This window comes from Emys orbicularis, chromosome 1, assembly GCF_028017835.1.
Source record: "Emys orbicularis isolate rEmyOrb1 chromosome 1, rEmyOrb1.hap1, whole genome shotgun sequence".
Taxonomy (NCBI): Eukaryota; Metazoa; Chordata; order Testudines; family Emydidae; genus Emys; species Emys orbicularis.
In genome coordinates, this window is record NC_088683.1 from 179,801,193 (window position 1) to 179,828,555 (window position 27,363).

The 27,363-nt window shown below is 49.2% G+C and overlaps 1 protein-coding gene across 1 annotated transcript; it reads left to right on the forward strand.

Moving 5' to 3' along the window:
• Positions 1 to 1,336: 1,336 nt before the first annotated feature.
• Positions 1,337 to 27,145, forward strand: CD101 (CD101 molecule). The gene is made up of 9 exons (XM_065420906.1): positions 1,337 to 1,382; positions 3,457 to 3,834; positions 5,091 to 5,504; positions 7,997 to 8,380; positions 10,499 to 10,879; positions 12,948 to 13,364; positions 23,396 to 23,809; positions 24,413 to 24,805; positions 26,877 to 27,145. The coding sequence occupies exons 1-9, from the start codon at positions 1,337 to 1,339 to the stop codon at positions 27,143 to 27,145; spliced, it is 3,096 nt and encodes a 1,031-aa protein (XP_065276978.1).
• The last annotated feature ends 218 nt before the right edge of the window (positions 27,146 to 27,363 follow it).

Here is a 27,363-nt window from a genome sequence, read left to right on the forward strand (position 1 = left end):
GAGTGTGTGTGTGGGGGGGTGTCTCGTTTTACTCTGTGGCCACCATTTCCTCAGCAACTGGAGAAAGGGGTCCCAGAAGCTTTGGAAGCAGGAGGCCTGTTCAGGGATTTCCAACGCCTGACCATAAAAGTTAATTGAAGCAAACGCCCGCTTTTGGCACGCAGCCTCTAATGAGGTCATAGAGAACCGTGGGGCAGGTGCTCCACTCTCCCGTTAACCCGCCTCATAGTGTTAAAGGGAGCTGTGGGGGGGCAGCTGTTTCCTAGCTGCAAGGCAGATAAGTGGAGGGGAGGCTTTCAAGAAATCCCTCATCAATGAGGCCCCGGAAGCCATGAAACGACATCTGTGTTGAGATTTAAAGCAGAGTGGGGTTGACGGTGGAGATTAGTACATCAGCGGGCAGGCCTTCAGCTGTCCCACTAAGGGGGCTGTGATCCTGTGAGTGCTAATAAGCCGCACAGGTTGGGCCTACTCAGCATCTGGATATGAGAGAGATTCCCTTCTCCCACGGGAAAATGAGGTGGCCAAGAATGGCGTTGGTGACTCAATCAAACGGAGCCAGCGTGGAGTCCGGGCCCCAACACTATAATGGAGGTGCCACGCTGCCTGTTGTGTGAGATGTGAGGTCACGCTCTTGGCCACACGTGGTCATGTGAATCCCAGTGGATCTAAGTAAGGGTTTTGTATTGCTCCTCAGCACCTTCCATGCACAATAGAGGGGCAGTATCCAAATCCCGAAGTGGTCTTCTATGGAATCGCTGGCCCTTCTCCCTCTGCTGGGTGGTGGGTGTGTGTGGAGGGGTCTGTTTTGGTTTGTTTGGTTGGGGTCTCTTTTTAGGTTTTGTTTTTATTTAATAACAAAATCAAACACAGCGGTGCGAACCCCAGTGTCGGGCACATGGGGCTGTATGGTGGGCATTTTAATGGTGGCCACATGACAAAGGAGGGGGGTGATCTCTATCATCCGTTGCAGAGCACGCACTGCACACTAGGTGCTGTACAGACAGCAGAGAAACCACATTCCCTGCACTGAGAGACTTACAGTCTAAGCAGGCTGCACCTCAGCACCAGGTGAGATGCAACCAAAGCAGGGCGAGGCAATGGGGGCATCTGGCACGTAACATCTTAGTTTTGTGCACTGGGACCCTGCCTTTGTGGCTCTGAAATAAGTCACTTTGCCAGCCTCTTTCTGCCCCCCCCTCCTTGAAAAAAGGGAAACCATAGCGTGAGCCGGCCGCCTTCCATCCGGTGGCTCTTGCAGGGCCTGGCGGCTGCAGCTGTCTGAGGAGAACTTCCTGCCACCTGCAGGGGAAGGACCTGTCTGCCCCTGTTTGTAATGGGGTCCATCCAGCGCTCAGCCGCTTTGCTTCTCTTCGTCCTCGGTGAGTGTCATGGAGCTTGTTGGTTTTCCTCTCTGTTCAGCACTTGCGGGGGGAGGTGAGAGGGGGTGTAGGTAAAGGCCAAAGGGAGGGCTTAGACGTGCAAGCCATCCAGCCCCCTTTGCTGATTTTTGTCAAAGCCACTCACTCCTTTGGCTCCTCTCAGGGAGGGGACTCGGCCCCTGGGGTTCTGGGTGTGTCTGGGGTTCTCTGTCGCACTGGCCACTGCAGCTGGCAATGAGGTGCGCTAGGGCTCAGTAATGGACAGAGATTCCCCCTCTCCGTGGCTTAGCATGGCCCACAGGGGTGCTGAGAGCACTGCGGAGGTGCGTGAGCATGGACAGGTGGGCCTGCTTTCTGTCACTCTCCTTTTAGTTGCTTCCTCTTGCTATGCTCCCCTGGCTGAGCTACTCCTGATCTCCCCCTTCGATGTTCCCGCCCCCTTCCCTTTTCTGTCCATTTACGTGGCCCCCTCCTGACTGAAAGAGCAAAAACAAAAACTTGTGGCGCTAACGTGACATTTGCTGCCATCCCATCATTCACGCTGCTTGTGCGTGACAGCCCTTCCCCTGCCCTGTCTTGGCTATTTGGACTGGAAGCGCTCCAGGGCAGGACCCCCTACTACTCTCTGTGCAGTGCCTAGCTCAATGGGGCTTGTTCCTGGTTGGCCCTTGATTAATATGATGCTAATCTCTCCAAAGTAAATGGCAAAACTCCTGTCTGTTTCAGTGGGGCAGGATTTGGCCCATTTTGTACAACCGCTGAATGCCCGACTGGCACACGTTACATAACCTTGCTGCATACCCCCATTTATCATGAGCTTACACTGGACCTGCATGTTGCCCCATAAATTCCATCCCACAGCCTCCCTAGGGAGCTGCACCTGCTGTTATTGGTCCTTTTGCTTATGTTGTTGTTTGTACTCTACTCAGGAGACTAAGGGCTTATCTCCAAGGGAAGCTATTCCAGTATAGCGCAGGGTGGGACTATAAGGGCTGGAGTTATACTGATGTAACTCCCCAGGTGGACACTGTGTTCCAGAATACAAATGCCTTGCTCTGGGTTAGTGTAATCTACTGCCAAAGTCCAATCAGAAGAAGGCCCTCTTCTTCTAGCATAATGTCCACACAGGGAGCTACTCTGGAATGGCCATTCTGGTCAATGTCCCTGTGTAGACAAGCCCTTTTTGGGACTCTCAAAGAGTAAAACAACTTGCTCTGAGAACTCCACTTGTAATGAGGGGAGAAAAACTACCAGCTGAGTAGACGACCCTGTTGCTTCCCTTTCCCACTCCATTCAGCCGCATGCAGACAGAAGGGGGATGGGCCATATGGCTAAGGGGTGAACTGGCCTTGCAGGCTATTCACCTCTGCGGGGATGTCCTTATCTGCCTGCTCTGATGAGGCCTCCTTTGGCACATCTCTTCACCTGACATGTTCCTATAGCTGTTTTTCTAATGGCAAACCAGCCTTATCCCCCACTGCACTTGCAGCCCATCAGCTGTCCATGCTGGCTAGTGAGATCAGTTTTCTCTGCCCTCTTTCTAACATCCCTTATCATACTGATAGGCAATTCTGATATCCACTCACCCCAGCTGTGTTATCTACAGGCTAATCATGCCCAGTTCTCTTAACCTCTTCATAGAACCCCACTGAAACCTGTTATCCTCTTTGGTGCTCTCCTCTGAACTGGCCCCACTTTGTCTCGTTAGAACTGTGGGGCATCCATCTCAACGCCATGTCGCTCTGCTCTTCCCCTCCAAACAGAGGTCTAAGCAGCACCAAGGAGGGCAGAATAATCATTAAAAGGACACTGATCCTTAAAATGTGAGGCTCTCAGTTTGAACATGCAGTTACTGCAGCTGTATGTGCACATATAAATGACAGTTGTGCTGATACCTGATTTGCTCTCACAATTGTGGTAAATGCACAAGTGAAGTAAGCCTGTGACTGCAAGCACCCCACTTCTGCAACTTAGATTCCAGGTATTTTTAAAACCCAAATCCCCTCTTTTGGGATGTGCCTCTAGAAGAACTTGCATTGCCACATAACACTACTGCTGTTTCATTTATAAGCAGGCCTCTGCGTTGGCCAGAGAGTAGTGCTGGTTCAGGAAGGACGTCTTTACCGGGCTAGAGGTTATAACATCACCATCTGGTGCAATGTCAGTGGCTACCAGGGGCCCTCGCAGCAGAATTTCCAGTGGTCCATTTACCTGCCATCTGCCCCAGAGCGGGAAGTGCAGATTATCAGCACCATGGATCCCTCCTTCCCTTACGCCATCTACACCCAGCGTGTGCGGAGTGGGGAGATCTACGTAGAGCGGGTACAGGGGGACTCTGCCCTGCTGCACATCACGGGGCTCCAGGACCAGGACGCCGGCGAGTACGAGTGCCACACACCCACCACTGACGAGGGGTACTTGGGGAGTTACAGCGCCAAGATGAACCTCTCAGGTAAGAGCTAGAGAAGGTTGCTAGCCTCATACTTGCCATTCAGCCACCTTCCATCGGCTGCTCTGAGGCACTGGGTGAGGGTGGCCAGATAGGACGGTTCAGGTTTTGCTTTTCTTTTGCTGTTGACGCTGTCCAGCTGTGGTGGTCCATGTTGGCAGTGAAACCCTGTATGTCAGCATCCCGTTTAGTGAAGGGAGAGGCCAGTGAAGTGCAGTGTCTAAAAAGCACAGGGACATCAGATGGCTGCTCCCCCCGTAGGGAGGGAGATGGTGGGGACAGGTGTCTTCTCTCTTGGAGGGAAGGGGCAGATGGTGTGGTAGTGGGAGAGGAGGTGAATAGGGCCTCTTAGCTGGGCCTTCCCTTCTTCTGCATCTGGGGCTTTTGCTGCTGCTCCACCCAGTGGTGGGAAGGCTGGGGGGGCCTCAGCCAGTCACAAACCCCTCCAGCGGCTCCCACTTCATGTTCCTTTCCTGGTGAATCTTCACTTCCACTAGGGAGGAGGAGCTGAGCTCCCCTCCCCCGAGCCAGAAAAGGAGAAAGGAAGGGAAGCTGCTGCTCTGCTCTTCATTGAGGAAGGGGAGCTGTGTTCTCCACACCTCATTTCTTGGACCCCTAGTCATGACAGAGCTCTAGCAGATCACATCAAAATATCTCCATGGGTACAAAGGCCCTCAAAACTGAACCCTCAGCATCCTTTAGACCAGGCCTATAGGACACAGGGTCACTCTGACACATGTGGGATGCCCATTGACATTCCGGAAAGGGTGACCATCCTAAGGGACATCTTTGGGAATGGGGGAGGAGGGGGAAGCATGACTGGATGGGAGAGGCAAAGGAAAATGCCTTATTCTGCACTCTCCTGTGTAAATGACAGTGCAGCATTCCCTGGAGAGAGAGGCTCTGTGGTAACTTTCATGGGGCCTCTGGGGTACCTCCCCCATGTTTTCCCTTTATCTTTGTGGTGTACCAGCCCATACTCTTTCGCCTACACCTGATTCTCTTTGGAGGCAGTTAACACTGGCCCGGGTTGACTGAAGAGGGCGCAAGAGAGCGTTGCAGCAAAGGAGACAAGCTCTGCCCACCCAGGTGCTGAGCCCCTTTATGTATCGGTGGCAATCAGCAGAGAAAGCTGCTAACACCACAGAGTGGAAATCCGTGCACCAGGAGAAGGGTGTGGCTGATAAGCAGGGTAACTATATCTAGACAGAGAGTTGTTCCACTTGTGACCAGCATGGCTGTGTTTTTGTTGTGTTTAGTGATCCCCGACACTCTCTCCGCCACCATGATACCGCAGGCCCTCACCCTAGTGGAAGGAGATCCGCTAGAGCTCACCTGTGAGGTGTCAAAATCCACAACTCAACACACCCACCTTTCTGTTGCCTGGTACCATCTCCAGGGATCAGGAGATGCTCAGGCCATGGTGATCCTTTCCCTGTCCAAGGATTTCGTCTTGACTCCGGGCTCCTCCTACACGCAGAGGTTTTTGTCAGATGTCCGGCTGGACAAGGTTGGGGACACCACATACAAGCTGTCTATTGGCAAAGTGCAGCCCTCTGACCAGGGCCAAGTGTACTGTGAGGCGGTTGAGTGGATTCAGGATCCTGGTGGGCCTTGGAAAGATATAACTCAGAAACAAACGGAAAAGACATTGCTGACTGTCAGAAGCCGAGGTAAGATGCCCACAGCCCATCGGTGAGACGCACTGTCGTTATAAAATACCACAGCTCCCATCTGAGGGGCTGCAGAGGGATCCTAACTCATGTGCTTACCCTTTCTACAAAGGTGCCTTTTGTGTAAATGAGAGTCAGGCCTGTTGTGTGTCTCTAAAGCCACTGCACAAAATGTCACTTTACACAACAGCATTAACGTGAATGAAAATTCTGAAGTTCTAGGTCCTGTCACATTTGATTGACAGGGGCTCTAGGCAGAAGACAGAATGGCTTCGGATGTACAAAAATCCTGTGTGTGATGATCAGAAGTGCTTGAGGGAGGGGGAGGGATGACTCAATATTGCCTACCCCAACTCACACATCATGAGTTAATCCCTGACAAATTTTAAAATCAGCTTAAAAATCATGATCTTTTAAAACAAACTTTGGGTTCTTATTTGCCTTTGGGCATCTGAGCCTTTAGGGTTCAAGTTTTCAAACCTTTATCTGAAACCATGAGGGCTAGAAACACTTTTTTTTTTTTTTTTTTTTAAATTGAAAGCTGAGATTCTCATATAATCACCTGACTCCACTAAAAACACCCAATAGTGTGAGACTTTTCATAAAATTGTGAGAGTTGGCAACACCAACAGCTTCCCAGATACAAGTGAAGGCAATGCTCCCATTGACTGCAGTGGGTACAGCATTGAGGCATTGTTGCCCAAGACAAAGGGGATTATGGCAAGCACAGAGGTAGCATGGAGGAAGGTGGGAAGGGAGCAAAGGCAGAAGGTCAGGCCTGGGGTGAGGTGGGGAAGCTAAAGCAGTGAGAGAGAAAGGAGCTTAATGGAGGATACGGGCTCTTGAAAGTGAGGACGAGGAGCTGGAGCTTGCTGGGGAATGCAGTGAAGAGGTCTGACTAGGGAAGTGATGTGGTGGGAACGGTGCACAGAAATATTTTGGAAAAGGGGGGCTGATTTGAGATGTAAGGCAGCCAGAGGAAAGGAGGGTGTTGATGGTGTTGAGGGTGAGAAATGGAGGGTGTTGAGGTGAGAAATGATCATGGTTTGGGCCAAAGTTAATGGCCTGGGTGGAGAGGAAAGATCAGGTTTTAGTGTGTGTGGTAAAGGAAGCTGGTGTCTAGTAAAGACCCTGATATACCACAGGAAACCAAAGAAGCAAATAGCTAGATCAGTGTTTTTCAACCTTTTTTCATTTGCAGACACCTAAAAAATTTCTAATGGAGGTGTGGACCCATTACCAGGGGTCTGCGGACCGCAGGTTGAAAACCACTGTTATATGGTAACAACAAACTTTTGCGGACCCCTTAGACACAGTCTGAGGACCCCCAAAGGTCTGTGGACTACAAGTTGAAACCCACTGAGCTAAATGGTTCAAACAGTTCACTGAGCTATGGGCAAGATGCCATGATGTGCACCAGTCAAACACTGCAAAAACTCTCTTAATGACCGTAGATTTTAATTAGGAATGGCTGGCAGGTTTGACAAAGTTTGTACCTCTTGTTCCCATTCATAGGAGAGGTTTTTGTGTGCACCATTGTTTGGAGAACAACTGCAGTTCATATGAACGTTCATAGCAGACAAGAATATTTGCTTTTTATTATTCTCCTGTTTAAAGTTTCATCATCCAATCAGGAAGCAGAAATACCATGTAACTTCAGTTACCAATCACATGCTATGATTCATGAATAGGGATTAGCCCAAGTAAAGAGTTTGGAAACTCCCTATAGGCTGAGAATTCTATTCTACTTAGATTAGTATATTACACTCATCATCAAGGTATCTGAACAATTTACACATTGTTTGAACTTGGAGGCCTCTAGATCTCATTATTCCTGTAAACAATTCAGCCAATATTTGGGAATACCAAGCATATGTGCAGGAATCAGGACATTTCTTCTTGAATTGTTTATGAGCCAAACATTTAAAACCATAGCATAACTTATTTGCAATAAATACTTAAAGCAGCTGTAAATCTCAGGAGTTACTGTATTTTTACCTTTGGACAATAATGTATGGTATTTCCCTTGGAGCTAGGCATGTCTGTGTAGTATTAATCTAAATAGTCAACCCAATGGTCATGTAAAAATGCGACCTGTGTACAGACAGAGATATGTTCTGCGTTTGATTTTTGCGCAGAATTCTCATTGATTTCATGAGTTCCATGCATGGGAGTTTGGTAGGGGACCATATTCCCTGCTCACTCAGCAGTGACCAGTTTCTATTAAAATCTTGTCCTGAATCGCCTTTTGGGCTTTGTTTCAAATCTAAGAATTCCTGGCAAATGCCTCAGTAAGGGTGGAAGTTAGTCTATGTTGTATTAGACCTAAAAATACTTCTCCCTCCAAGAAGGGAGAATCTTATCCAAAGGAAATGGACTAACAGACCCATTTGATAGAGATCCCTCCTGACTCTAATGAAGCTAGTAATAGGAAGGGATAATTGAACCAGGGCCTCTTGACATACACTTACCTTGCTTTTGTTTTTCCACAGACAGAGATTTCCAAGCTAATATTGCTGCTGTTGAAAGTTTCCTTGCAGAAGGGAAGCCCTTGCAGGTAAATTGCTGTGTGAAAGCCCAGAATAGCCAGAACCGATGGTTCCAAGTGGTTTGGCTCTTCAAAGGAGTAGAAGTAGCCAGGATTGACCCACATGGGGTACTGGCCTTGAAGGAGTATGAAGAGAGAGCTGCCTTGGGACAGCTCCAAATGGTGAAGAAAAGCAATGAGATGTATATCCTCAAAGTATACCAGGTGGGGCTGAAAGACAAAGGCACATACAGCTGTGAGGTTTCAGAGATGGAGAAGACTTCCACAGGTTTTTCCACCATCCAGTCCAAGATGTCGTCAGGCATTGATGTCAACGTGAAGCCAATAGGTCAGTGAAATTAAATGCCCTTTCTTCTAAATGAAATCTGAAAAAGGTCCCTGGTCTGGGTTCCATTGCTATTTGGCTTCCTGCCTTGGCACAAGGAAGCTGTCCCCCAAAGGGGCAGGTGGGCTGTAGTGGTTGGTACAGTGATAGAAACAAAAGTATTCATGCTGGCACACATAACACTTCTACTGCAGCAAGGGAAGTGTGCGCTCTAATTCACTGTCTGCACCAATTCACCGGGTCACCCCCACAGTGTGTCCTGATGACCTGCATCCTCTCTCCAGTAGGCATAAGAGTCTTTTGCCTCTCACCTACAATCCCTTTTGCGGTTTCCACCACCTCTTCTGAGGCAGCTGCCTGTGCACACCGGGTGACTGAGATCCTACGTTTGATAGGATCATTCTCAATTTCATCAGGGCTCTCTACTTATTACCTTTTTTATTGCCGATGCTTATGCATGGTACAATCAGTGCTTAAAATGTGGGGAGATGCAGGGGGAGGGAGGGGCAGATTCCCCCACCCCCCCAAAAAAAGTTCAAGTCAAGCCGGATTGTTGAGAGATGTACTTTTAAGAACTGTCTTACCAAAGATGCTGCTCCCAGATTATGAGCCACCCCATTCCCCCCACCCCACACACAAACTTTTTTCAGACCACTTTAAGCATTTGGCTACAATAGCCTATGTGGTAATGGTCCAAAGTCTGACAGCTTCCAGTATTAATACTGCTGTGTTTGGGGCTATTATTGTAGAATACTGCAGTATTATTTGTTTTAAGGCCAGGATGGCTAAATGAGCTATACTGACACTCCCAATGACTTCTCCTACCATGGCATGCTGTTCTACCCAACATTGCAAAGGCAGACAACCATCACCATGGTGTACCTGTGAATAAACTGTCAGGGGTGGTTACAACATTGGACTGGGGCTCAGGAGATCTGGATTCAATTCCCAGCTCTGCCACAGTGACTTTAAGCAAATCACTTAATCTCTCTGTGAAATGGGGACAATAATACTACTCTCCTCCCATCCTGCGTCTGCCTGTTTAGATTGGAAGCTCTTTGGGGCAGGGGCTGTCTCTTATGCTTTGTGTGTGTGTGTGTGTGTGTGTGTGTGTGTGTGTTCGTACACACAGTGCCTAGCACAATGAAGCCCCTGTTTTAGTTGAGGCTTCTAGTACTACTGGAACACAAATAATAATGAAGGTCATGCACATATAAGTCAAGAGTCCACTCTAGAAAAATATCCAAGCTGGAAGAGTTCTTACTGTTTCTGTATTTACTTGGCTTTGTTCATGCAATGATGCTGTGTGAATTTTGCAACTGTGCTAGGTGAAAATAGGTATCTGACTGACTGACTTTTGCTTTGATCATCCAGTCGTGCTTGGGATGTACCCTTTACTCCTTCTCATCCTTTGGTGTCTCTGCAAGTATTGACTAGTTTTCCCTCATCATGGCTCGGCACGACTTGTCCTTCCCTATTAGCTCAGCTCCCTCTCCAAAGGACACCTCACTTTCTGTTCCAGTTCACCCATGCTCTTTTTAAACAGAGGCAATTGCTCTTTCCTCAGAGGGTGCAACACGCACTGTGACATGTAGGTAAAAGCTGGCGTGTGGATTAGGTGTTTTACTGCAGGCCTCTTGTAGCCATGACAGCTCATACATTCTATTTAATACCCATAGGTGCTCAAATGCCAGGGTGATCGGCACAGTACAAGAACCTGAAGAGAATAATTTGTTTTCTTTAATATATTTGTCATAACTCTTCTTGTGACTTAAAAAAAAAACCCTTTTAAAATGAAAGTTAAATGCATCTGGCTCAGCTATGAAGAGCTGACAAGAGATGTGTCCACACTGGAGCCCGGAATTCGCCTGTCTCAATGCAGCAGGCAGAGGGAAAGTCAGAGTCTGCCAGTTGAGTGTGTTCATGAAACATTCCCTAATGCGACGGCTCCAGGAATGCCACTGGCAGAAAGAAATGCACTTTAGGGTACTGAAAAGATGGCTCCAAATTTCAGGACAATTCCCCCTACCCTTTATGTTGAGATTTACCTTGTCACGTTGTGTAACATAAGAATACTTCTGACTAGCTTGGAAAGGTAATTGCTGTTGTTGTTTTTCACAGAAAGCCACATGCAAGTGTCTGTGCTCAGCAGCGAAAGGCAGATAGTGGAAGGAGACACCTTGATCCTTCACTGTGAGGTGAGTGGAGCAACAAGCCCATTCTCGGTGAATTGGTGGCATCTGCAAAAGAGTGGAGATCAACCGGAGCACATAGTTGGGATGGAACGGGATGGCATGCTGAGGCCGGGCCCCTCCTACCAGGAACGCAGCGCTAATAGGGACCTCCGACTAGAGAAGATTAATTCTACCACGTTCACCCTGGCGATCTACAACACTTCAGCCACCAATGATGGAGGGTCTTACAAATGTGAAGTGACAGAGTGGTCCATGGACAGGAGCTGGAAACAGGCACAGGAAACATCAGTAGCCATTAACCCTCTCAGTAAGTTGATAGAATCCCTTCCTTACATTATGCTTGGGCCTGAGAAGGAAGAGATCTGGGTTCTACTCCAAGCTCTGCCGTTGACTTACTATGTGACCTTAGAGAAATCACTTAACAGCTGTGTGCCTCAGTTTCCCCAAGTGTAAAATGGGGGGAATACAACCTGACTGCCATGCAGTCTGTTTTGAGAAGTTATCAATGAAAACTGGTAAAGTGCTCTGAGCAGGGCCTTTGCTACCATTAAGGCAAACTAGGCGGTTGCCTAGGGCGCCAAGATTTGGGGGCGCCAAAAAGTGGTGCCCCCAATTTTTTTTTACAGCGTTCCTGGGCTGGGGTGCCCACGGCGTGCTGACACGTGCGGCTCAGATTCCCTCTCCCAGCGCAGCCGCTCCACTTCTCCCGCCTCCCAGGCTTCCGCCAAACAGCTGTTTGGCGCCGCAAGCCTGGGAGGGGAGGAGAATTAGAGTGGGGGTGGCGTGCTCGGGGAGGAGGCAGAGCAGAGGTGAGCTGGGGTGGGGAGCTGCTGCACGGCTGGGGGGGGGAGCTGCCATGGAGGGGGTGCCTCAGGGCGGGGGGGGGAACTGCCGCGGAGGGGGGGGGGCGGGGAGCTGCCGCAGGGCTTGGGGGGGGGGCAAGGTGGAAGTTTCGCCTAGGGCGTGAAACTTCCTTGCACCGGCCGTGGCTCTGAGGTCCCTGAATGCCAGGCACTGTGTAAATACCAATTACTACTTAGCAGGAACCCTTTTGGATCCTCAGCTTCTTGAAACATGAAGTGATTAATCTATTGCCACAATTGTTTATGGAAATGAAACTGAACAAAAGGTCTTGCTGAGTTGTACTACAAGAGTCCTCAGTGAGGGGTCCTTGATTTTGGAACACTCTTTGCCCACCAGAGCCTAGCTTGGTTAACTTTTCCAGGCAAGGCCCTTTTCTTTTTCCCCGTTTGGCTGTTGAGGAGGGTGTGGGTTGAAGTGGATATATTTAGGCACCTTTCTTTCTGTCCACGCTGTGACTTTTAGTTTATGGGATAGGCGCCTGTAGCACTGGATGGGCCACTGTATTTTAAACAGTGAAATAAATACGTAGATAAATATTGCAGATGATCAGTGGGGAAAGCCTGCTTGGCAAAATGAAGCACCAGTCGTTAATCCAAACCAGACCCTTCCATTGTTAGAGCTGTGGTGGAATTCCAGACTGTGCTGCAGGGCAGGACTGAGGTATGGTGTTGGCAGAGCTGTATGGGGGACCCAAGGCTTTGTCTGCATTGCAGAGCCTGTGCTGGCAGAACCCTCTAGTGTAGACGCAGTGTACGCTGACAGTTTTTCTACCGGTGCAGGAATGCCATCTCCCTATTATGGTAGTTGTGCTGACAGGAGCCTTCCTCTGTTGACATAGCTGTGTCTACTCTGGGGGTTTGTCCGTGTAGCTCTGTCACTAAGGAGTGTGGTTTTTCACATCCTGATCCACATAGCTATGCCAGTATAAAAGTGTAGCTCAGACCTGAGTCTGGAATAGCAGGAGATGCTGCAGCTCAGGATTTAGGCACAATGCCAGAGCTGAGCATGGAATCAGGAGTGGAATAGCAGGGTACACGTCAGGAGCGAGATGCATTCGCAGAACTGAGGGGTACAGGAATGGGAGAGCAGGGGATGGATGACTTTAATCAGGACTGAATTTTATTGGCAATGTTTGTATGATCCAGAATAGCCTGGGGGCTCCGTGTCATGATGGAGGCACACTGACAGAGCAGGGCAGCCCTGATTGAAATAGCATTGAAGGGTAAGGAAGGAGCAAGGTGTGTTATCAGAGCTGTGGAATGGCAGGGAAGCTGGGTCAACGCTTCCTGCATAATGATCAGGACAGTGCTATTAGTTCCCTAATATCATGAGCCTAAAGTTCACTTGTAAAATAAACAGCTAAACCCCGAATCACCCAATCAGTGTGGGAACAGCTCCCGGCAGGGGAGGATAGTGCTGCATGTGAAGGGATAAAAGCAGGGAGAATGATTGTACAATCTCTGTTATAACCTTACAAACCCAGTACCAATGATGTGCTTCCTTCTTAACAGGTTTGGATTTGAGAGCCACACTGATAAGCCGAACAGCAAATGTCAAATTTACTCAGGATTTTGAACTGTTCTGCCAGGTCTCTGCCCCCTATCTCATCACCCCAGTGCCAGTATCGGTAACTTGGCAATTCCAGCCCATCCTAGGGATTAGTGGCTATCAACAGCTGATCAAAATCATGCCCAGTGGCACCATCGAGTGGGGGGCTGCCCAACCTCACTTTCAGAGGAAGACCAGAGTCACACAAGCTGCATCTTCCTCCCAACTTCTAATCCACAGTGCCACAGAGCAGGATGCAGGCAGGTACAGGTGTGAGGTGGAGGTCTGGAGGAGAAGCTCCCAGCAAGCACGACACCCAGCTATGGCAGCAGCTGCTGCTGTGATGTCTAACGTTGTGGAGATAAAGGTCAATCCACCAGGTAAGCTGCAGCAAATGCTTTTCTCAGGAGCTGTGTGACTTGCATAAATCCAAAAAGAATGTAACTAGCAGTTACTTTGTCTCCACGATCCTAAAACTGCTAGAACCCCTCCGGGCTGGATCATGCACCAAGGCCACAGCAGCAGGTGCTGCTTGTATTAATTCTACCTCATCTAGCGTGGCTGTTACGCATGTTTTTAAAGTGAACTTAGTGCTGGTGAGTGCAGGCCTCTGGTTATCCATTGAATGGGTACAACATGGGGAATGGCTGTTGAAGATATCCCCCCACCACCACCCAGGCTTGCCGGTGGGCTTTAACCCTAACCTCTGGGGCAAAGTGGGAGTTCATTCCGTGGCCTATTCAGTCTTTGGCCTCTCTGCTCACACTGTCACAAAACGGGGCCAGTGGAGGAGCGTCTGAGACATGAACACCACCTTATTTCACTAGAAAATACTTAGTCCTGCCTCAGTGCAGGGGACTGGACTAGATGACCTATTGAGGTTCCTTCCAGGCTACATATCTATACTAGGCCCCCGAATGGCTACCATATGGTCACTACTGCCCTGGGTTGGACAGGAACCAGTGACTTGGATGGAAAAAGCTCCATTCCCTACTACCAATCCCTTGAGCCTTCCAGTGTCCGCTTGTGCAATGTATCCACAACACGTTCTTCTCTTCTTACAAGCCTATACACACTAGAGGCCAATATAGCCTACTTGGGAGGTGTCATGGCTTGTGAAAAAGAAGCTGAGTGGGTTTGGGGGTTTGTTTCTGGTACTCTCTGACTCCGGTGGCTGGGAAGGATCCCTCTGAGGCATGGTACATCCTAGATTAAACAGCATCTGTATATCTGATTCTCTGTCAGTAACCAGGACTTTGATAGGGATCTGTAATCTGTGTCGTATCTCTCGGGAGTCTCCCAGTATCTTGTAGGGAGTCACAGACTGAAATTCCCCATATGGGACCATAGAATGTTGTTAGTAAATTTAATTCCTCAGCTGGTCAGTTTAACTCCATCAAAATGGATAGAGCTACATGAATTTACAGCAGCTAATTATCTGGCCCCTTGAGAATACATGGTGACTGTCCAGGCCTGATCCACTAGGCCATTGAAGCATGAGCCTAGGACTGTGTCCCTGTTGCCATGGGGATTTCCTAGTACCAGTTCTGTTCATGAAAAATCAGTCTTTTTTGCATGAAATATTTCCAGTTTTTCCACCTAACCTATGTCTACACTTAAACTGCTACAGCAGCACAGCTACAACTTTGCAGCTGCACCGCTGTAGTGCTTCAGTGTGGATAGGAGGGATTCTCCCATCACTATAGTTAATCCACCTCCCTGCGAGGCGGTAGCTAGGTCGATGGAAGACTTCTTTGGTCAACCTAGCGCTGTCTACTCAGGGGGTAGGGTCAGCTTAACTACGTCCCTCAGGGGTGTGGATTTTTCACACCCCTAAGCAACATATCTGGGTCAACCCAACTTTTTAGTGTAGACCTGGCCTTTGGCTTATAGGGAATGCAGTCCCAAAAACTGAAACCTTGAGCTTTCTGCTGTCATAAGTAATGGGCTTGCTGTAGTGTATTTTAATATGTCCTCTCCTGTTCAGCCCCACTCCCATGACTCCCTATAGGTCCATCACTCCTTAGAACACAAGAACAGCCATACTGGGTCAGACCAAAGGTCCATTTAGCTCAGTATCCTGTCTTCTGACCAGGGTCGTTCCTAGGGGGGTGCCGGGCCCAGGGCATAGGAGCTGAGTTTCTAATCTGCCAGGGGGTGCTCCCCCCCGGCTCCGCTCAGGCCCTGCCCCCACTCCACCCCTTTCCCCAAGGCCCCACCCTCGCCCTGCTTCTTCTCGCCCCGCCTCTTTCCCGCCCAGTTCCGCTCCCTCCCCCGAGTGCACTGCGCCCTTGCCTCTCTCCCCTCCCCCCCATCACCTCCTGATGCTGCAAAACATCTGATGCATGGCAGGCAGTAGGTGCTGAGAGGGAGGGGGAGGTGCTGATCAGCAGGGCCCGACAGTGGGCAGGAGGCGCTGAGGGGATGGGGAGGTTCTGGTAGGGGGGCTGCCAGTGGCCGCTGCTCGCCTCCTCGCCCTTCCCCCCACCCGACTGCCGCTCTTCTCCTTGCCATCTGCCTGCCTTCTCACCCCCTCCTGCCTGTCCGCCTGCCGCTCGCCTCCCTGTTCGCCTCCTCACCCTGCCCGCCTGCCTTGCCTCCCCTCCCCGCCTGCCTCCTCATGATTTTACCAAAGCACAGGGGCCCCTAAAGTGCAGGGCATGGGGCGGTTGCCCTGATTCGCCATACCCAAGGGACGGCTCTGCTTCCGACAGTGGCCAATACCAGGTGCCCCAGAGGGAATGAACACAACAGGAAATCATCAAGTGATCCATTCCCTGTCGCCCATTCCCAGCTTCTGGCAAACAGAGGCTAGGGACGCCATCCATCATTGCTGCACCTTTCCCTTCCCCGAGGATTTGGCCATTGTGACACTCTGGTTTGCATCTGGAATACAGACTTTCAGTGAGCCCGAGGACCCTGGGAAGCAGTAACACTGAAGGGGAACAAGGGGTGATAGTGAACAGCAAACTTAAAGTTTTAATCTAAAATGGCAGCCAAAAACACCAGTGGGAGGCTGTAGGTTACTTATGTAGACGTATCTTGGTCATGGAGCAGGAAGAGGCTAGGCTTGCTCTGTATGCCCCCAGGATGTTGAATTCATTCCTGGAAACTGCAGTATTGGAAAGATACTAAAGTTGAGAGAAGAACAACAAAAATGATCAGGGGGATGGAGGGATTGATTGGAAAGGTAGCTATGTACTGTTTTGGTAAGAAGGTCATAGGCTTATGATTCTATCTGGTGGACAAAAAAGTACCAGAGAGGATGGTACAGGGGTTTGGGGAAGGGAAATTAACTTAGAAATAACGGAATGAAATTGAGTAACAGAAAAATTAGGCTGCAAATCAGGAAAAACTTTGACAATGAAAACTACTAGGCTAAGTAATATTGTCAGGTGGGAGATAGGAGCCCCATTGTTTGGGACCCTTTAAATGGAGACTGGGCAAAAACCCCTAGAAAACGTAGGCTACGAAACAATCCTTCCTTTGCAGGAGGAGGCTAGATTATAAGATAACAGATCACTTCTATATCTAACTTAGGCCCTGACTGTTCAGCATCCTACCTCCCTAGGGTGGCCAATACCCATTGCTTCAGAAGAAGTTTAAATCTACCCATAATGCACCTTAACACTGTACTGGAGAGAAGGATAAAGCTCCTTTCTAGCACTTGCCCAAATGGGTTCTTCCAGAACCCCGAGAGATGCCCTTCTGGTGCTGCTGTGTGTGTGTGTGTGTGTGTGTGTGAGAGAGAGTGAGAGAGAGAGAGAGAGAGCAGGTAGGCTCTTTTGCATACTCCAGCTGTTCCCCAGCTTGTCAGAGCAGAAAGTGCATTGTCAGCAGACAGGGTTCAAAGCGAGACAGTCAATGGGAGATTCTGTTTAGTTAATTAAATTGAAATTGGTTCTGTTTTTGCTTTCACATCTTTCTATGGAGGGAAGCGGCCTGTGTGCTTTTTATAGTAATTGAACTTTAGCAATGTGGTGGTGAGAGACAGAAGCTTAAAGCAAAAGGGGTGGGGCTTTAGCAAGCACTCTGCTTCCTCTTGGGGATGATCTTTAGAGGAGTTGCAACAAAAATTCCTCTCATGGGAATCAAGTGTCCCTTGTTAATAGCAGGCTATGTGAGCACATTCCCCTTGTGAGCTCTGCTGACCCCACATCAGTTTCTCTGGAACATTTCCTGGGAGGAGACTGCCATGCCACACACATTAAAGTGAGGTCCCCTCCCCCCCCGGTTGCTGTAATGCTAGCTAGGACTAACAACCCATCCTCACCTTTTTTTTTTTTTTTTTTTTTGGAAAGGTCCCAGTTTTCATGAGTTCATCTGGAATCCCATGAGGCCACCATGAGGCTAGCCTGAATTTGTGTTACAGTGTGATGCACCTTTTCCTTTCTTTCAGTTCAAATTATTGACCTTGCTATCGCTCTTTGTCTCCAAAAGTCTCAGAGTGCATTGCAAATTATATGCAACAATCAATTTGCCACTACTGCAATAGCATCCCCCTCTGACAAGCAGCTATTTTACCATGCTCAAGGCTGCCATCTAGAGGAAGAACAGGAGTACTTGTGGCACCTTAGAGACTAACAGTTTGAATCTCAGATGACGAGCCTACTCTTATGAGACCACAGCTATGGTGGCCATCACAGGGGATTGAACCAGGGACCTTCAGTGCTAACCATGAGTTGTTATAGTTTGAGCTAAAGAGCCTGCCTTTCGAGCTGAGAATGGTAATGGGCCTCTATCTTCTGTGGATCAGGCACAGAAGGGGACACAACACATGGACCAGCAGGATACAAAAGTCACAGCCTTTCAGGAAAATAAATGAAGACGAATAGTGTAACCCTTTGAAAGTGGAGGTGGAAATGGAGGGAATCAGAATGTGATTGTATAACTAGGCTAGGAGTCTGGAATTCATAGCCCTATTCGAATAAGGAAGCCCAGTATCTTTAATGACCACAAGTGATATCACGGTCTTTGCCTTTGTCTCATCTAAGAAATGGCTCACTACTCTGAGATTAAGGCGATTAGCTCAGTATTGAACAGCACCCTCTTTTAAGCCATCACACCACTTCCTCTGATATCCAGGTGTTCTCATGCCATTGACGCTGGCATACTTTTGAAAGCCCTATGGTTTGGGTCCTAGCTGTCTGAAGAAGCAACACCTTCCCTCTGCTCTGCCATAAGAGCTGAGATCCGCTGGTGCTCAAGTCTAGATTTAAAAGCCTGCTGGCAAGGTATTCTCAGTGGATGCCTCTTAACCCTGGAATTTCCTTCCACTTTTAGTCAGATTGAGGCAGAGTCTGTGTTGGCCTTTAGGGCACAGAATAAGACTTCCGGATCTGGACTGGAGGCAGGCGCCATTTCAGTTATATTTAGCAGTTAGGTTCTGGGGTTGAATCTGTTTTAGGTTATGAAGAGCTAATCTATGTTGCATTAGATTTGTGCTAATACCCAGAGCTGACTCTGATGGGTGCATTTTTAAGGATGGAGAAATAAAGAAATGAAGTCAAATCCAAGTCCTGCCCATGCTCAGCTCTGCTTAGCCCATGGGATCTGATGTGGAACAGTCAGAGGGGTGCATGGCGGCAGAACAGATGACTGAAGCGGGTGACCCTTGGGACAGAAATTCACTTGCTCCTCTTCACTGCCTAGCCATTCCATGCATTCACACAGGAGCAGCCCTAGCCATTTTGCTGGCCAGGGTGGAAAATGTTTTTTGGCAACGATCTGTCTTCCCCCTTCCCCAACCCCTACCCCCTCCAGCAGTCAAGCCAAAAAAGTCAGAGTTAAAATGGTCAGCCAGTCGGAGTGGAGCAAAAAATGGGGGGGAAGGCTAGTGGTAGGGCACCCCCCTGGAAGTTGGCACCCCCAGAGCAGCTGCCCTGCTTGCCTGCCCCTAGAGCCGTCCCTGCGTTCACAGCCCACGTAGTACCTTTAAAGCACAGATGTCATCTGCTGGGAAATACAGAGCAGCAAAACATCCTGCCACCCCATTTAAAGCAGCTGTCTTCTTTCTATCGCCCCTTCGTGACTCTTGTCGCAGTAGGACCCAAATCCTCGCTGCTGTTCTCACTCTCACGTGGCAGCCTGCAAAGAGCCGGGCTGCGGAACGTGCCATTTCCACCTGCCTGAAACATTTATGAGGCCAATCCCGGTGTATTGCGTTTTCAATTTGAGAGCGACATGTGCTAATGTCTCCAGTGGGATTTGAGATTGGAGGGCGGGGGGAGTGAGAAATATAGAATAATACAGGGGTCGGCAACCTTTCAGAAGTGGTGTGCCGAGTCTTCATTTATTCACTCTAATTTAAGGTTTTGTGTGCCAGTAATACATTGTAACATTTTTAGAAGGTCTCTTTCTATAAGTCTATAATATATAGCTAAACTATTGCTGTATGTAAAGTAAACAAGGTTTTTAAAATGTTTATGAAGCTTCATTTAAAATTAAATTAAAATACAAGAACTAGGGGTCACCAAATGAAATTAATGGGCAGCAGGTTTAAAACAAATAAAAGGAAGTTCTTCTTCACACAGCGCACAGTCAACCTGTGGAACTCCTTACCTGAGGAGGTTGTGAAGGCTAGGACTATAACAGCGTTTAAAAGCGAACTGGATAAATTCATGGAGGTTAAGTCCATTAATGGTTATTAGCCACGATGGGTAAGGAATGGTGTCCCTAGCCTCTGTTTGTCAGAGGGTGGAGATGGATGGCAGGAGAGAGATCACTTGATCATTACCTGTTAGATTCACTCTCTCTGGGGCACCTGGCATTGGCCACTGTCGGTAGACAGGATACTGGGCTAGATGGACCTTTGGTCTGACCCAGTATGGCTGTTCTTATGCAGAGCCCCCCGGACCGGTGGCCAGGACCCGGGCAGTGTGAGTGCCACTGAAAATCAGCTCGCATGCCGCCTTCTGCACACGTGCCATAGGTTGCCTACCCCTGGAATAATACATAGAGTTGGGGGGTAGGGGGGATGTAGATGCATTGAATAGGGAAAGGAAGACAGGGATAAAGGAGAGAGAGACTTGGCTAGCAGATGTGAGAGGGAGGCAGAGGCACCACCCAAGCCCCAAGAGGGGTTAGGGAGGATATCTGAGTCGAGGAGCGGCAACAGTGAGCTCTGAAGGGAGACATTCCTCTTTGGCTGGAGAATTGAGGGGCTGTAGCACCTAGGTTTAGAAGGGGGAGGCACACAGTGGGGCTGGGGGGAATGGGAGGCTCTTTGGGGCACTGGCGTCATTCAGAGGAACTCTGGGAGGGAAGGGGAGGAGGAGGGGAAACATGAGGTGCTGGCATATGTGAGGGGACCTCTGGAGACAGGGAATGTCCTTGAGGTTCTGAGAAGGAATAGAGGTGCTGAGGGGATCCCCAAAGGAAAGAGGAAATGGCGGGGGCTCTGAATAGTGAGGGACTTCTGGGAGAGGATAGGCTGTGGGGGACACCAGATGTAGAGAGGGATGTTAGAGGAGCCTTCAGGGCAGTGGGGAAGGAAGGGAGGATGCGGGAGCAGGCCTTGAGGCCAAAGGCCTTGCTCCTGAGGAATAGGGGAAGGTGCCAAGCTCCCACATCTCCCAATAACATCAGTGGGAGCTGAGGACACACAGTACCTCACATGATCAGAGCCATAATTCTTACCCAATGAATTAATAGTTCCTTGATGCACCCATTCCTGACTCACACTGAAGTGCGTGCATGTGTGTTTGTAAAATTGTCCTGTTCCCAGGGTGGCAGGATGTTGAATCTACATCTTCACAGGCAAATGCTTCTGCCTACCTGAGCTTCCCCTGACCATCATAGCTGGGATTAAAGATCACAGAGCTGATTTCCATCCTCCCCAGTCCTCTGTATGTTCAATATATGGCAATGCCATTCAGCTTTCTCTGCCATGGTGGCCAGCAAAGAGTACAGCTGTCCCAGTTGAATGTATGGGGGGGTAGGGTGACCAGATGTTCCAATTCTATAGGGACAGTCCCGATATTTGGGGCTTTGTCTTATATAGGTGCTAATTACCCCCCACCCCCTGTCCTGATTTTTCATCCTTGCTATCTGGGGGGGGGGCGGGGGGGGCTCTAGGACAGGATGCAGGAACCATCTATATGGACAACAGATTCTCCCTTGCCAGCTCCTCTATCCCACCCTAAAATGACTATCAGATCCCAACCGTAAGGCAACAACTCCCCAGTGCAACCCATCCAGCCCTGCAGCTTCTGGGATGGGATAGTTTCTCTATATGCTCAGCACCCGCTGTCTACGAGGGTGAATGAGAGCCTGAAAAGGGAAAGAAGGGAAGGAGAAAAGTCCCCAAAGACGTGATCTCCCTGCTTTGTGGCTAGTCTCCCCATCTCAAATAAACAGTCCTTTAGAAAGCAGGGTGTGGGTGTGTGGGGTATGTTGCATGGGGGATGGGGGGGACTACATGAGAGACTGCATTTTATTGCTTTCCCAATTGATTTAGCAACAGGTGATGCAATCGGAACTAAGCCCCATAAACAGAGACGGCATTAGCAGGATACACCTCAGTATCATTCCAATGGGAGACGGTTGCAGAATTGAAGAGGGATTAGGATGTTTCTTTTGTTGGCATTCGAGCCATTCAGCACTTAATTGAACAATTACCAGGTATAATGACTAGGGACATTCAGAAACATATTACCACATTTCTAGTTATTAACCAAGGCAGACAGATGAGGCAGGAAGTGTTAGTGAAACCCATGCCGGCTCTTTAGTTTGTCTGAGATGAAAGGCCCTCATTGTTCAGTTTCCAAAGCTGCACTTTTGTGTTAATTTATCTTCTCCTCCCTGCCCCACTGCTCCACCAAAGAGGACGGGCACTAGTGGGCTCTTCATTCCCTGTTTGTTCCCCTCCATTATCGGCTCGTGGCATCAGTCCCATGCCAGCAATGCCGCCTGGAGGGCCCACCTACCACTGTAAATATCAAGAAGGCAGATGAATTGTTTGGGATGGTACACAGGGGTCTGACTAGAAGTAATGGGATTGACTGGCTGGGGAAATTTCCAGACAGTGAGATAGCAGAACAGTCTCTCAAGGGAAGGACTGGAAGCCCAGTCGCTTGAGAAAATTGGCGTTCTTAAAATATGGGAAATATGCCTGGAAAGGAACCATCCTGCCTGGGCAGGGAGATGGCTGGGTGACTGTAACAGGGTGACTGTCCCTTTAAGGGTAGTAAGGACTGTAGTGGTCAGTCAACACCTCTTCGGTGGTGTGACCCTTACGTTCTGGGACTTTGTCTTCCCTAGATCTTCATCCACTCTACAGAGCGAGCTGTTGGGAGAAGGAAGATGATCCCGGGACAATAGTTAAGGCTTGGGGAAAACCCAGGTTGTCGTTTCTTTAAGGGCCTCGGACCAGGAGCCTTACAGAGTGGGCGAGGCAGGGCTCTGCTCTTCCCCAGTGAATTGGGACGCGCTCTTGGAAGAGGACTGTGTATGTTCGGTTTCTACCAAGGGCAGAAGGGAGTGCCTGATGAACTCTCCTAGCCGGCGGGTGAAGGGACTGACTGGGGATAGGGCCAGCTGGAGGAGAAGCTGGCTGTGGCTCTGCAGCTGGCCTAAATTATAACTCCAGCTCCTGTCTTAAGGAGAGAGAGCGAGAGAGAGTTTGAAGTACAAGCCTGCTCCGGGGCGAGGGCCTTCTGAGCAGGGAAAAAACTGCCCCCAGGACACTTACGTGAGCCCAGAGTGGGTGTGAACTTAAGCGACTAAAGAAGTTACCCCCTGTAGAATGAGTTAATAAACTAGCCTCCACAAAGGTGGTATATGTTTGAACTCCTCTGGTCTGGGTAACTGACTGATCTGGTCTGAAAGAACAGAGGCAGGGTGCTACAGAGCCACACTTGGCCAGCAGGAGGTGCTGTGAGTCAGGCAAGCCCTTTGACAGTGACCATGGAGCTCTTCTATCTCTGACTTCTGTGATTCTCACTGGTGCATTCCTTCATCCCTGGTGGTTGGATGGGTAGGTCTGTGCAGATTGGTTTGCTGTAGGATTGCTCCTGAGTGCTTGAACGTGTGTGCACAGGCTTGTTCTTGTAGGGTTGCTTGTGAAGGCTGAGTTGGACACACAGCTTTGTTATTGTAAGGTTGCTTATGGGGGCTTTGCAAAGAAAAAGCATGTTCAAAGATTTTTTTAAAAAAATTACCGAAACATTGCAAGGACTCTAAAAGAAAGGAGATTGGAATTGGGGCCGGGCGTCTTTCAGAATGTGGGATTTCTAACACCTGAACAGAGCCTTTTATGTGTAATTTCAGACTTGTTCCCTCTAGCTTCTCTCCTAAGGCCCCAGTGCTGGCTTCGTAAGCCATCATTTCAGGAAATAGATCCCTTTCCTGCTGGTGTTCTAGTCCTGGTAGCTACCATAGTAACTTCTTTTTTTTCCCCCTCTTGATTTAGAGAGCAAGCTAAGAGTAAACACAGAAGATAGATCCCTGGAGATCTCTGGTAGCGCAGACACAGAAATCGAATGCAGTGTCACATCACTGACCCAGAGGGATTCTCAGTTAGCCATTACCTGGTACTTCCTACCGCTTTCTCCAGCTGATGCAGCCCCACTGCAAATCGTGAGGACCAACTACAGCAACATCCTGGACTACGGGGCAGAGTTCAGCTCTGCTATGCAGAAATCTAAATTCCACAGTGAGAGGGTCTCCAGCGACCTGTTCTGGCTGCGTATTCTGTCTGTGAATCATGGTGACCGTGGCAGGTATTACTGCCTGGTAGAGGAGTGGCTGTGGTCAGCAGACCGTGGCTGGTACACACTTGGAAAGAAGGAATCGGGAAAGACCATGTTGGAGTTCAAGGTTTCAGGTAAATATGCTGTCCCAGAAGGGATCCCTGAAGCATGAGCTCAGCTTTCCTTTATCACAGCATGTATGGCCAGAAGAAGCAAAGGCTGGATCCCCAGCTGCACTGAGCTCACGCTTGATACAGCTGCGGTGGGAGGCCTTCCTTGATCAATTATGCAGGGATTGCTTCTTCCAACCTCCATCATGTCCTCTCCCTGGCCTGGTGCGTCCTGCAGGCTGGAGCCTTGAGCCAGCGATTAGGAACCCTGTGAACACTGTGGTGCAGGAGTCACCTGCCCAAGTGAGCAGGTGGGGCTATGGAGGCAGGGGCTGGAGCCCTGGCTGAGCACTAAGGGTGGGAGTTAGGACTTGCGGTAGGAGGAGCCCCGAGCGCCTCACACAGGAGCAGGTCACATGACTTCAATTCAACCCTGAAAAGAATGTGATTCCAGTTCTTAAACGGGGGCCCTTTAACAGGCATCCACACTGACCCCCCCCCCCCCCCCCACACACACACACACTGTATGGAGACCCAGATCAGCCTCGAACAAGCCTGAGTGTGTCTCTTTGAGCTGTGGAACACAGTCCCTAAATGAAGGCCTTTTCCGCTTGCCTCCCACACCAGAAAACAAGCTCCATGTTGAAAAAACAAACCACAGCATCACAGCCACTGAGAATGAGGACGTGACCATGAGCTGCCTCCTGCAGGGCCCCTCCCAACCAGCCTCTCTCTTCTCTGCCATCTGGTTCCATGGTATGGAGCACTCTGGGATGAAAACCCTGGTGAAAGTGCACACCAGTGGCATGGTGGACTATGCTGAGGAGGAGATGGTGGAGAGGCTGCACCTTCGTCGCCCATCCTTCGGTGACTTCAGCCTGACGCTGCGGAGCGTGGAGCCGGGCGACGCTGGGGTGTACTGCTGCCAGGTGCAGGAGTGGCAGCAGGACAGCGGTGGCGCTTGGGTTCAACGGGCGTCAGAACTGTCAGGGTACACGAGGCTCACTGCGCTGCCTCCAGGTAACGCTCCCCCCCCCGGGACATTTCCAGTTCCCCTGCATACGACGTTCCCCATCTCCAGCTAACCTCTGCTGCGTCTCTGCAACGTTCCCGTGCAGCCAAGGTCAAGGGTTGCTGCAGGGTCCGGAAAGGGGAGCACAACTGGAATAGCAGAGATGACTGCAAGTTAGGGTTCAGTTGCACTGTTGGTTGCAGGAATAGCCTGCTGCAGGGAAGGGAGGCAGAGCTATGTTGGGGAGGTAGCTCAGAAGTGCGTGGAGTACTGCTGGCTGGTACATAGGGAACAGAAAAGGAGGGAGGAGGGCCCGCCAGCAGAAAATATACTTCACGATGCTTTTGTTCAGCAATCACCCAGTTCCCTGAAGCCTCTCTTCTCTCTCCTTGTGGTGATAGCTGGGTACCGCAAACTCTGGCGGGGAGGGGGTTTTGGGGTTTGGCCAGCAAGGTGCTGAGCACTGACTCCGATCCAGCAAAACACTTAAGCACATGCTGAGCTTTAAGCATGTGAACAACCCCACTGACTTCCAAGGGACTATTCTTGTGCTTAAGTGCTTTGCTGGATTGGGACCGAGTGCTCAATGCCTTGTGAGATCAAGCCCTCGCAGTCCTAACCTGAATCTTGGAGCTTGAACCTGTGTTCTCATTAGGCTCCGTTTTTTTGGAAAAACTCAGAAAAACCAGGGCTTTCATTCCGTTTGGATAAACTCTTGGGTGGTCATCCAAATCTCTAGAGATTGCAAAAAGCCCCTGGAAATCCCATGGGAACAGGCTTTCTTGGTGATGCCTCCAGTCCTGTCTGTTTTCAGTGGGGCCAACTATGTGAACAACCTTTCTTTGGGGAGTAAACTGGGGTGTGTTCAAGGCCTGGACAAAATTCAGAAACGCAGAGGGATTCTGCAGCAATGAAACTGAATAAACAGAACCAAAGATTTCAAACTTGTTTAGGGAGGTGCTGAAGATTTGTAAAATGCATCACCCATCTGGGGTTAGGATCTCAGTCATCCTTGTAACTGGATGCTAGCTTTCTGTGGTACCGGGATGTTTCTTTCACTAGCTGTTCCTTTGTGTGTATTATTTATTAACCCTCGTTGTTGCTGAGTGAAATATAGTAATTGCTGAAAAATTGCCATGGAATTTGCATATGTATTTTTGCCAAGTAGTTTTGCATCCTCAGTGTTTTAATTTCCACAAAATTCCAAGAGGCTGGATATTTTTCACTGCGAAGCACACAAACTTGGAAGTGCCACTCACTTGAAAAATGTGTGTGTCCTGGTGAGGATGCATCCCACAGGACATGTGATCGAGAGGAATGAGCCAGGATATCTTAAATTTTAGACCCTCTGCTAACACTCCCTGGCCTGAAGAATTCTTACATAGTACTTTTACTTTTATGAGATGGGGTAAATTCCTCCCATTTTACAGATGGAAGAATTGAGCCTCAGAGTGATGAAGTGACTTTCCCAGTGAAACACGGAAAGTCAGTGTCAGAACCAAGACTAGACATCAGGTTGCTTGACTCCTAGGTCCTGCCTAACTCACTAGACCACATGGGCTTCCAGACTAGTCACTTTCTGAACAATCCTAGATCAAAAAACCAACATATACAGCCCCAAACTCATGAACAACCCTATAGCAGCATGCCTGGGTGTTTATGGGATAAAGGGGAAAATTAAAGGCAACAAACAAAGATACTTAGAATACACCAAAGGGACCATTCTGATCATCTGTGCTAAAGCAGGCCAGAGATGACATTTCTGTGGCCTGCGTTATGCAGGTCATTGGAAACTGCTGATTTGCCAAACCTGAAAGTTTATTGTGAAGGGTGTGAGAGGGAAAGAGAGACTCACCCGATTGGTTGAGCTGGGATGTGGGAGACCTACATTCAAACCCCTGCTCTGAACAAGGAAAAACAGGGACATGAATGTAGTTCTCCCATGTCTTGTGCATCCCAGGTGAGTGCCATAACCACTGGGCTATTAGCTATAATCCCCCATTAGTGCTGTGAATATTGAACAGCAGGAGGAGTAAGTACAATTAGCTGCGGTGTTCAATTGTTTTCTGTTTTTTGCAGAGTCAACAATTTCTTCCAGGATCTGTTCGTCTCCATCACTGCTCCACTTCATCCTAATCTACCCCCTGATTCTGTTCCTTGGCCTGATAGCTGCTCTCCTCTACTTGTATGTCAAGAACAGGCAAACCCACAAGGAATCGATCTATCAAAGGAAAGAAAAAGAGCTGTGGGTGGATTTGAAAGGGGCTGGAGATGTTGAGCCCACTTATTCTGACCATAATAATCTGGAGGAAGAGATGAATAATCTGAAGGAGGAAAAGATGGACTGAATGCTCGGGCGGCATGGGGGCGGGGGAACAGCACTATGTGCTGCTGTTCAGCATCATATGCTCTGAACCTTGAAAATGTGCATTTTCCTTCAGTCACCTTAATGCGGCAAAGTAAGAAAGTGATAGGAGACAGATTGGATGGCTAAGGTAATTGGGACTGGAGCTTTCTTGCCTCTCTACTTGCACAGGTGCCTATGTGGCTCTCCTCCCACAACGGT

Excerpts from the sequence above, each read along its gene's own strand:
- CD101 (XM_065420906.1), top strand. The coding sequence starts at position 1,337 with ATGGGGTCCATCCAGCGCTCAGCCGCTTTGCTTCTCTTCGTCCTCG. Across the intron at positions 8,381-10,498 it reads TGTCAACGTGAAGCCAATAG|AAAGCCACATGCAAGTGTCT; the intron begins GTCAGTGAAATT and ends TGTTTTTCACAG. Across the intron at positions 23,810-24,412 it reads GTTGGAGTTCAAGGTTTCAG|AAAACAAGCTCCATGTTGAA; the intron begins GTAAATATGCTG and ends CTCCCACACCAG.